Source organism: Colletes latitarsis, chromosome 14 (genome assembly GCF_051014445.1).
Source record: "Colletes latitarsis isolate SP2378_abdomen chromosome 14, iyColLati1, whole genome shotgun sequence".
NCBI lineage: Eukaryota > Metazoa > Arthropoda > Insecta > Hymenoptera > Colletidae > Colletes > Colletes latitarsis.
The window spans coordinates 18,643,342-18,655,352 of NC_135147.1; the positions used below are offsets into that span (position 1 = coordinate 18,643,342).

Below are 12,011 nucleotides of genomic sequence, written 5' to 3' on the forward strand. Positions count from 1 at the left end.
AACGCGTGTTTTTGGTACAGCGACTAAAGGATTATTAGATGGCGTTTAATTTTCACGAGTTTTTAGACGTCTTTATTGTACTGCTTTACAAACGGCGACGTCTAACCGTAAATGTACATATTATTAAACTTGTTATCAATAATATTAGAGAGTTCAATTAAAAGGGCTGTAAAGTGTGTCCCTGCTTCGAAAATTGACGACAGACGAGAAAAACGACCAAAACAAACAGGACTTCCGGTGCACCCCTTGTAGCTCAAATCCTTTTCTTTGTTGCTCCCCCTTCCTTGAAGCATCAAAAATAAAATGTGCTCGTTTTGTTCGCAAATATCTGCTGTGTGAATATGCAGGATGTACTATTCAAATGGTAACACCTAAATGTTTAAATAATTTATAGATACTTGAAAAGAATGTTTAGGGATCGATTCTTCTTGTCATTCTAAATATAAAATTATCGAGGTTTTGAAACTTTAATTCCGATTAACTCACTAATTATTAAAATCAAATCAACAAGTTAGTAATCAAAAAGTAAACTAAATGATTACAATTAATCTCAATTGACTACTCAATTCTACTAACGTATATACTTTATTCAAGAAGATACACAAGCTTTTATGTAAGCGTTGATATTTTATTCTATTTGTATGTTTGCCTTTTCAAACAATTTTATGTTGTCCTAAGTTTTTAAAATCCAAAGTTTTCATAGATTCACAAGCGATGGAAGTATTTAGGTGTTTCCGTTTAAAGGTGCAACTTGTATTATCGACACACGTGAAAATGAAACAAAACACAAGAGATATGTAATTTATTAAAATAATTTGATATGTACGTAAAACGATGAGTACATATTGTTGACGGTTTCAAATATCTTGAAATATTTACAATATATATTTATATTTTCCCTCGAAACGTGGAACACTATGCAGGCCGTGTGATATGGATTCGTGTCGCTTAAAGAAAAATCACCAGCTTTGGTATCGAAGGAAATGTGGCTTGGTTGGTATCACGGTTAGTGACTTTTACTCGCGCGGCACGAATCCGCGTCGCCGACTATACAAGATTTTATATACATGCAAACACGTATCATGGACCTCGTTACTTCGCAACGAATGTTAATTCGCGGCTAATGGCAATAAGTTTCCACGAACTTATATAATTTATCTTATATTTTGCCAAACGAATTTCTCAAAATAATCATTCGACGTTTTCGAACTTGAAATGTTCGACGGCGTTTATCGCGAGGTCCTTTTATTGATCGTCCCGAAACATAAAGATAAATTTACCGTCTCGAATGACGCATTATTTAAACAATTTAAATAATTCTTTTTTCGGCCAGGAACGTACGATTCAGCAAAAAGAGAGAAAGAGAAAGAAAGAGAGAAGACGCTGGAAATAAATTTCTAATAAGTGAACTAGCTAGCCTTTTTTAATTCAACTCCCCTATTGTTGATATAATAAATACGAAATACCTATATGTGATACATATTATTAAACATAATATTCGAATACAGGATATCATTGTTATTAATCTATAGAATAGACGTCTTGTGTCCTGGGCGTATATAATAGTTTTATACTATACGCGATATCGTTGTACAATGTTTTTTTTTGTCGTGCAGAATACAATACGTAAGACGGCAAAATAAGTTTTGTAGTTTCATTCCATAGAAATATATTCGTAATACTCGTTAGTATAATGATTTGACTTTGAACGTTTTTTCGCGATGTAATAGGATCTAAGGAAGCGTGAATCGTTGTTTTATGAGATTTATATTTACAGATACGAATTAAAGCTCTTGGTACCCGGCTAGTACTGTTACGATTATTCAGATTTATTCCTTTTATGCGAGATTACACGTAATTTCAACTTGATTATAATAAACGCTACGATTATCTTCTATTTACTCTGTAAAAACTATTTTACTAGATACATTTAAAACAGAAATGATATTTCTTGTATATTTGCATAGGGTAAATATAAAACAATCGTAATGTAATTGGGACAAAATAATATATACTTTCATGTAAATAGTATATATTTGGATAACCGGGTACATCGAGAGCTCTAATACGAATAGTTAATTCATCTCAGGACACAAGTATATACTTTAATTAGAAAATAGTAAGACTGTGGTAACTGTATGTTTAGAGAAGAAAGCAACAATAAGAAGAAGCTAAGATTTAAAAAATACAACGGAACTGTGTTGTTAATGTTTGTAAGCTTGAAATATAAATGTAACGCAGTTTTCAGAATTCTATTGCATCCCGATGTATCTATATCGACGTCCCTCCGGAGAACATATTTTTTTCTTTTATTACTCTTAAATCTTGCTGTTTTTAAATTCACAAGTAGGGAACAATGTTGTAGAGCTTTCAATCGTAAAATGTACGATTTTAAAATTGGCACAATTCTCTCACTAGTTCAGAACATAGCACCAACCACACCTAATACAGTCTATTTGCACAGAATATTTGGCCTAATTGAGAATACGTAGTACAAAGTAATCATAATCAAACATATGTATAAATTATAACATTCTTTATATTTGCCACGTTTAAAGCTAAAAACCGATAACAAATAAGTAAAATGCATGTACATAAAGAAACAAGAATTAACAATAATCACATATCGATCTCTTATAACGTAACGCGGTACACGTACCAGTTAGCTACTGTTGCACTTTAAAACACAGGTGGTGTAACAGAATTATTGTATATCACTATATGTATACGTACACATATATTAAATGCAATAAAACTCTTACAAAACCTTTAAACTTTTCCAGCAACATAGTAATTGAAGTATAAATACAAAATGAAACTTAAACATTTGATTTCTACGTGCATGTTCTTTTTTTTTATATGGAAAGACTGTATTGTGGTAAGTAACAGAAGACATTATATAATTCCTACGTACATTACGTTTAAGAATTACAACAGAGAAAATATGTATTTTGATTATCTTTATAAATAGTTAAAAAGAAAACGTACGTGCACCAATAAATATTCTTATAAAGTATAATTATTTTAATTATGGCGCGACAATAAATCAAAGAAGCTTGTAAAAATAGGCACAGCGTACAATACTTCTCAGACTTTTTGTTAATAAATGAACTTCATACTTTGCGGCACTTGGGTACAGTTTATTTTTAAAGGTTTCTCCTATTCGATCCAAAACCATTAATGAAGTCTACAAATTTATAACGTCTCTTTTGAATTTGCCGTATGCGTCTTATCGACGAATTCGATACAAAACGCTTAAGATACCACATAACTGGAGAGACCAGCCAGTCATAAGATATCTCCAAGTTTCGTATTTTAATATATATCAATGATGTCTATGCTCGTATTTTATATATCAGTAAATAAATTGTAAAACAGGCATAATCTACATGATAAGATTTCTTCTTTGAGAGCACATTGCTTTCAAGACATTCGACAGAATATCGTAATAATACGTATTATAAAGAAAAAGAAATTAGTAATGTCTTTGATAGTATATAGTAACATCTATCATTTTTACTTTTATATACCTGTACATTATATTCGGTAAAAAGACTAACATAGCTACCACATGATAGTATAAGGTAATCATTAAAATTTTTATAACCATTAACACTCTAGGCATCTTAAAAGCAATGTGCTTAATTTAATACAGCATTCGAACATTAAGTTATACCGCCTCAAATGCAATTGTGAGACTTGCAGAAGATTTAGTCTTTATTTCATAGTGCCAACGGAAAGCAAGATTTACAATTATATTGAAAACTTATGGTCTTTTTGCTAAATAAATATACTTAGATCTTTTTGTTCCGGCTAATTACGATTTCGATAACTCCTAGCTAGTACACTTAGATACGTATTTATGCACATATTTTTAGATTTTTTTTTTTCACGTTTATCTCTTCATGCACGTGTATATGCCCATTTTTCGGACTAATTTACGCGTACGGTTAGCACGTATCGCATCACAGGAAGAGTTTAATAACCGATACACGGAAAAACGATTTTCAAACAGTTCGCGTGCACGTAAGTGAAACATACGAAATAATTATTTACATTTGCATATCGGAGTGAAAAAAACGAAATATTGCCTGTTATTACATCTAATAACAAATTTTGAAAAAGATCGACAGCCTTCATTGAACGATGACTAAATTTGCATCGGCAGTTTAAACAGGTGGTACCTGAAGCATCACATTTTACAAATAATCAAATTCTGTAGCAGATGCGCGACTGTGACGCCTTGAATATTTCCATATACCATAATGTGGATACAGTAATATCATAGTAATAATTTCTGTCTTTCACTGTGATATTAATTACCTACAACTGTTGTACATGATTTTATATGTATGGATGTAATGCCAATGCTCTACCACGTAAACCTCTCTGACCACCGACTCCTCCCTTTGGTATGACATACCCCCCTGCATGTCTAGCTGTCCCTTCTTCTTCCAAATTACCATTACTTTCGATTAAATCACGCAGTGGCCAGCAAGCCAAATGACACGATTTTCCATGACGCGCTAGCACGTGATATCCTTGTCTGAAACATACGTAACGTATTTTTCTCAATCGTTATATCATTTTTCAAATTGAAATAAAAACAGTTGAAAATTCAATATACCTGGATGAAATTAGACCAACAAGTAATGCCCAATGGGCTTTATGGCCTCTTTTTAAGCATGGAGCGTGGTTGAAATCAGAATCGTATGGAATTAGTACCATTGCTCCATGAGCTAAAGCATGTGTCAGTGTGTCTGGGCATTGTTGCAAATCTACTAAAATATCTGGTCTATGGTCAGGTAAATATTCAGCCGCCAGCGTGCCCATGAAGTCGACACTGTATACTTCTCCATGTTGCGTGAAACCTCTTACACGTGCCTCTGCTAGGAGTTGACCCACTGAAACTGGCTTTGTGTATTCCTGGGATGCCATAGCAAGTGCTACCAAACCACACCTGTCAAAAGATATATAGCAACATATTCTTTCTATGTACGGCTTCGCATCCGGTATTAATATGAAATTAAACTCACTGCGGTCCATCTTGCAAAATTGGTTCAACTTGACAAAAATATGTTACTTCGGCATCCTTCAACTCGTTTCGTGATATCAGCTTCTCAATTTCTGCCTCTGCGGATGTAAGGGTAATTTTGGCCCATGGAGGCAGAGAATCCGCATCGCTTACTTCTGTTTTTTCACACATAGGTGCCTCTGGCAAACTTGTGATAGGTGGAGGTGCTGGCATTTCTTGCAAATAAGTGCAATATACGAACAACTACTTTGTTCGAGTAACAAATACCTGGTTTGAACACTAAAATACAATGATGATGCTTCCACAACTATAAAATTGTGCACCTGTGCTTCAGTATTTTCAGTCTGAAAATTGCCATTTCTCAGAGGTACTTTCTCTATTCACCGTAAAATAACATAGCGATCCCTGCTCATTGCAACTACAGTTTGCAATCCCTTGTATGGATCCAAGCTGAAATGACAGGAAAAAGAGGCTGTGCAATATGCAATACACTACCGAAATAATAAATTATAATTATAAACAGACAGGGAAAATAAGGTACTTAAAAGTTATGATACTTCGATCGTGTACTTTGAACGTTACCAAAATGTTGGTTTCCGGTATCGACGATAAAACGTTTTACTCGGTGTCAATTTATTGCGAGAAACGTACAACACAAAAGGGGAAAAACTACTCAGGATTACGTGGGCAAACATTTGTCACTATTGCATTTTTCTTAGTCATTTAACCTTGAGAAATTTGCTTTACCAAATTTGTCATTCCTTTTATAGTCATGAATTGCAAAAATTTCAAACAATACCATCGAACGCAATCGTTACTGTAAAACCAATTGCTCAATGGAACAAGCAACAGTGATATTTTTGTACCGTTCCCAAAGTTCTTTAATAAATCTTACGAGGTTTAACACGAGAACGTACTCGTTGGAAAAGTTCTAATGGCAGCACATTGCACGACCGACATTGAGCGCAGAATCTTGATGATTGTATTATATACGTTTAAGCGATCTGATGTCATTCAACTGCGATTGATATCGTTCGCGGAAGATCTAATTAAGATCGAACAAAGAACTGGACGGATCAGTATTTGTTTATCGTACCTAGACTGCAAGAAAATCGTAACAGCACGATTTTGACGTTTATACGTCCCCCCCTTATACACTCTGTGACTCATGCACATACATTATGTAATTCTTCGATAGAAATAAGAATCAACACTCAAACGCGTTGACGTGACGATATCAAGGGCTCGTATGGTTACACGACGATTATTTAACGAATGACAATTACTCGCTCAATCCGACTGCAATTTGCTCCTCTCGAGGAGCTCTCAGACCGACATAGTACACTGCCTTATTCGCAGGCGTCTGTCACGATATACAGTCGGATAAGAAATTTCACGTTGGTGCTGCAGTTCCGCAGCAGGAGGCTTAATCTCACGTGTTATAAGTTCAAGCCAAGTTTGCAACGCCTCCTACCAAATTTATGCTAACTAAAAATGTGTAAATGTGTGAACGAACGCATGCACATATGCATACAATGCATCGTGCTTAAAAGAAAGTAAACTAGGAAAAGTGCGAATTTAATTTAACCCCTTGCGCTGGAACGACGTGTTGCACGCGTCATATGTTTCAAAAGTGAGAATATGACGTATATCGAGTGACTTTGTTGTTCGTAAACAATACTTTGCAGCTTTGCATGTGTATTTATTGCAAAGTGCTCTCAGTTTTCTCTATTTGTTATATTTAATCTAATTTACAAGGCAGTATGAATAATAAAATAATTTCATTAATTCTTAGTACGTAATATGTGTATCCATGTTCCAAAATGAAAAGCGAAGTTAATAATACCATTCAACTATAATTGAGGACATTTTCCTGAAAGACCAGAAAGAATGTGCGAAGTTTGCACGGTAAATAAAGAACGCAACGAAACTACCCGGAAATGTAAAAAAATGTCTTATTACATTACGTATTCCACATTGTTTTGAAGTATATCATACTATAAAAAATTATAAGTAAAGAGTTTTATTGTAAACGTTCGTATAAAATATATCTATACAGAACTTATGTGCATATCTACGGTTTGTATGTTAGCGCAAGTGGTTAACAAATTTTTGTTTGTCTTCTGAAAAATATAATTAGGAATAAAAACGTATCATATTTATGACAATGTTTTTATTACTTTTTAATTACTTCAGGTTATTCCACAAACAAAAATTGCAGACTGTTCGAGAATTAGCTCATTCTCTGGGCACCACGACTCGAACAGGCTAGCTCGCAGTGCGATGCGCTTCAAACTGAATTTGGGGATTTGCACATAGGTGACATGCGCGCGCACCGATCTTTCTGCCTGCCGATTCAGGACCTCGTCAGTTCTAACGTGTAAGTTCGATCGAGTGTACTCTTTCAGTTCTTTGTCTCCAATTAATATAATTGTAAAGGTATTATGTGTTTGAATAACGCATAGTAACGATCATTTGTCAAAACTCAATCTCTGCTGTAAATGGCGATCAATATCGTCATTCCCTTTAGATCTCACGCGCTCGATTCTAACTAAAATATCGACTCTCTTGTAACCACGGCATTGCGTTTTATAATAAATGACTTTAAGACCCTGTCTAAAATGTTTGCACCATATTCATTTTTCGCGAACCTTTCATCCGGCTGGCGCTCTCAACAATACAGTCCGCGATTTCAAACACAGACAATAAATTAATTAATCAATTATGGTTCAGGTTACGCCACCATCCATTTTAGGCAAACCCTCTCCGATATGTTTTTTAGACGTCATACATTCTGCAACAAAAAAATAATGTACAAATTATAGATATAATTCTTAACTTTTATAAAGTAGTCAAGTAATTTAAAGTAGTATTTGTCGATGTTATGAGTATATTACGATGTTTCTATCGTATAATAGAGACAAATAGTATAATATTATACTATGCTACAATATAACATCCAAAATATGATATCGTCACAAAAATTACCTTGCACAAAAGTTGTCTATTTCTTCTAACGATTCACCGGAGTTTTTCACTTGTAAAAATTAAATACTCAAACACTGTTTAGTTCACAAATTGATTTTTGTACCTACACAAACCACCATATATGTACAAGTCTCTTCAAATTCGAACGAGGAGAAATTCACCAGCACCAAGTTTACCAACTCTTCCACAGTTTGACAGCTACGCGACATAGTGTGTAAAGTGATTATTATAATTTTGATTGCATGACGAAACGACGAGCGATGTACCACTTGTGTATCTAGCATAAACTTTCGAAATGCTTAACTTGCCATCGTTTAATAGAAATGTACTGTGAAGGAGAATGGGTAGCCAATGATGGTGACTTTCCCCTCGCGCGGCACGAATAATATTCTGCAGTTGTACATAGTGCACAGTGTGATTTCAAGATAGCAAAATCATTACGCTCGTACAAATATAATCGTGAACAACGAATAAATTCCAATAGCTTTATTACCATGTAGCATTGGAGATTCACTAATACTGATTGATACGATAAATTTATACAGATTCGTTCGAACAAACAACAAACCGTTAACAATCGTTTGTTTTTTTTTTACTGCCTACTCAGAGATGCCAGAAAGGCACCGAAGGTGCTCTCTCACACTATATCAGATCACGCGTACGTGAGCTCGTGGAGTTTCGGAAAGTCGACAAAGGCAAACTGACGTATGCCCTCTTTCTCGATTCTCCGAAGTTGCCCGAAGTAATTTCGGACCGTCTCGTGGGAATCGAGAGAGAAAGGCTTACACTTCTCTTCTCGCTCTTGAACAACTAATATCCGACCTCCCGTCAACAGATCCCCACTGGCCTCTGCTGACCGCTGCTAACTACTCCTGGAATTTCTGACAACGTATAACGATTACGACTGGCTACTGTTAGTCTCACCCAGCCTCTGCTAATCGCTGCTGACCACTCCTGGAATTTCTGACAACGTATAACGATTACTACTGACTTCTGCCTGCCTCCGCTGGACTCTGCTGACCGCTGCTGACCACTCCTGTTACTTCTGACAACGTATAACGATTACGACTGGCTACTGTTAGCCTCTCCCAGTCTCTGCTGGCCTCTGCTGACCACCGCTTATATTTCTGACAACGTATAACAATTACTACTGACTTCTGCCTGCCTCCGCTGGACTCTGCTGACCGCTACTGACCTCCGTTGGCCTCTGCTCGTCTCTGCTGACCGCTGCTGACCACTCCTGATACTTGTGACAACGTATAACGATTACTACTTGCTACTAGCAGCCTCTGCTGACCTCTGCCAGCATCTCCTGGCCTAAGCTGGCCTCTGCGAACATCTTCCGACGTCAGCTGACCATTGCTGACCACTGCTGACCGTTGCTGACAACTTGTGACATGATATAATATAATATAATATGTTTATATGTATTAAAGTTTTGTATAATGTAAATCTGTGGCAATAAATGATATAAATTTAAAGAATTCGATGTGTTTTCATCATTTTTTACCTTTCAATCCCTCTCCAAATCATTCCCTTAATTATAAGACCTTCACAAACGCTCGATCGACTCTCTGTATCTTTAAAAATTTTCTAAGTTCCCCGGAAAGATTTCAAATCTCCCGCCGCCAGAAAATTTCTGCGAATTCCTGGAAATGACGTCATTTCTAAGAATTCCTGGAAATTCTCGGAATCCCTGAAACTTCTCGGAAACCCTGAAACTTCTCGGAATCCCTGAAATTTCTCGGAAGTTTCAGGCAGCGGCAAAAATTCCGGCCTGAATTTTTCGGCAAAAATTTTAAAGAGCCCCCCCCTGTGAAATCTTTCCCGGGAACTTTGGCTAGCTGTGGGACTTTGAAATTTTTCCGCCAAGTGTTTGTTGTCTCCTGTCAGCCGTGGGACTTTGAAATTTTTCTGCCAAGTATTTGTTGTCTCCTGCCAGCCGTGGAACTTAGAATTTTTCTGGAAGATCGTCGCTGGCCCCTTCTCCTCTCTCCTGGTAGTCGCCATCCGCCATTGTTGTTGTCTCCTGCCAGCTGTGGAACTTGGAAAATTTTCGGGAAGGAACATCTCGAAAATTTTGCAGCGACACCCCCCCCCCCCCCACTGGGTGGGAGACCGCCAGCCAGACCTGGCCGGAATCCCACCCCCCTCCCCTCCAGGGGAGGACCAGCTCCTGCCGGCTCCGCTGCTGCTGGGAGATGTTGCTGCTAGGAAGGCATGTCATGAAATGGCCCATTTAGAGTTGGGTTAACGAGTGTATATATAGAAACGAAGGCCCGAGCGAGCACTTGTGAGAAAGCCCAGGCGGCGGCAAATTCGAAATCTTTCCGCGGGACTTTGAAAATTTCTGCCTCTGGCAAGCGGCGCAATATTTGAAATCTTTCCAGGGAACTTTGAAAATTTTTGCCTCTGGCAGCTAGTACGCGGAGCTGGCGTTTGCCTATCGACCGTAGCTATGGCGCTGACGGTTTCAGGTCCATTTTAGACTTGAAAATTTTTATCTCTGACAGCTAGTATGGGAGCTGACGTTTACTGAATGAATGAATAAGTATCTCTAATTGACCATAGGTCAGGTGCTGACGGTTTTATGTCCATTTTAGACTTTGTTATCAGGAGGGGATGGTAGGGGAAGAGATGGCAGGTATCTTATAACTAAGGGAATGGTTTCGAGAGGAAAGGAAAGGTAGAAATGATGAGAACACAGCATTCTTTGAAATTATATCATTTATTGCCATAGATTTACATTATACAAAACTTTAATACATATAAACATTTTATATTATATTATATCATGTTACAAGTTGTCAGCAACGGTCAGCAGTGATCAGCAATGATCAGCTGATGTCGGGAGATGTTGGCAGAGGCCAGCTTAGGCCAGGAGGCGCTGGCAGAGGTCAACAGAGGAAGGCAGGAGTCGTAGTAATCATTGTACGTTGCCAGAAATATATACGGTGGTCAGCAAAGGCCAGCAGTGGCAAGCAGAGATCACCAGGGGCGAATAGTAGCAAATAGTAAGCGTTATATGTTGTCAGAAGTATCAGAGGTGGTCAGCAGCGGTCAGCAGAGACGAGCAGAGGTATGCAGTGGCAAGCAGAGATCAGCAGGAGCGAACAGTAGCATGTAGTAATTGTTATATACGATGCCAGAAGCATCAGGGGTGGTCAGAAGTGTTCAGCAGAGGTTAGCAAAGGCATGCAAAGGCAAGCAGAGACTTGTAGGGGCATGCAGTAGTAAGTATTAATCGTTATACATTATCAGAAATACCTGCAGTGGTCAGTAGCGTTCGGCAGAGGCCAGAAAAGTTCAGCAGAGACAAGCACATGCTGACATAGATCAGCGAAGACCAACAGAGGTTAGCAGAAGTCAGTAGTAATCGTTGTAGGTTGTCAGAAATATAAGCGATGGTCAGCAAAGTCCAGCAGAGGCAAGCAGTAATCAGGAGCAGTCAATAACAGTCACTGTATGGTGTCTTGTTGACGGGAGGTCGAATATTAGTTGTCCAAGAGCGAGGAGGGAAGTGTGAGCCTTTCTGTCTCGACTCTCACGAGACGGTCCGAAATTGCTTCGGGCAGCTTCGGAATAATCGAGAAAGAGGGCATGCGTCAGTTTGCCTTTGTCGACTTTCCGAAACTCTACGAGCTCACGTACGCATGATCTGGTATGTGTGAGTAGGGCACCGGGTGCTGAATCTGGCATCTCTGACCATGGGATATGAAGTTCCATTGAACGTCCAATCTATGTTGTACCTCGCCTATGGTTTCACCGCATCCATTAAACGTACTTCACAATTCGTAAATGTAACTCATATTTATTAATAAAATATAAATGACATTTAATAAAAATGACTTCATTTTCGAGAAAATCAACTTAGAAAATTCATTGTATACGCGTGCAATAGAGTACAACTTAGAATTCAACGCAAGTAGAAACAGTAGGTAGTTGGCAGACATACTAAACCAATCTTATTTAGTTGCACATGTGTAGA

At 37.5% G+C, this 12,011-nt stretch overlaps 2 protein-coding genes across 8 annotated transcripts in view; one reads left to right on the forward strand and one right to left on the reverse strand.

Annotated features, from left to right (window-relative positions):
• The window catches only part of Krt95d (phosphofurin acidic cluster sorting protein KrT95D), a 110,049-nt gene that overhangs the window by 94,695 nt on the left and 3,343 nt on the right, over window positions 1-12,011 (forward strand). The gene's annotated exons all lie outside the window — the stretch shown is intronic.
• Window positions 2,846-6,472, reverse strand: LOC143350143 (actin maturation protease). 7 transcript variants are annotated; one of them, XM_076782027.1, is made up of 5 exons: window positions 6,132-6,470; window positions 5,037-5,485; window positions 4,628-4,960; window positions 4,324-4,546; window positions 2,846-4,184 (listed from the first exon to the last, which is right to left on the reverse strand). In XM_076782027.1, the coding sequence occupies exons 2-4, from the start codon at window positions 5,246-5,248 to the stop codon at window positions 4,345-4,347; spliced, it is 747 nt and encodes a 248-aa protein (XP_076638142.1). In that variant the 5' UTR covers window positions 5,249-5,485; window positions 6,132-6,470; the 3' UTR covers window positions 2,846-4,184; window positions 4,324-4,344. The 7 variants fall into 7 exon arrangements, with proteins under 7 accessions (XP_076638142.1, XP_076638139.1, XP_076638135.1 ...); XM_076782024.1 differs by having other exon boundaries at window positions 2,846-4,546; window positions 6,322-6,472; XM_076782020.1 differs by having other exon boundaries at window positions 2,846-4,546; window positions 6,132-6,469.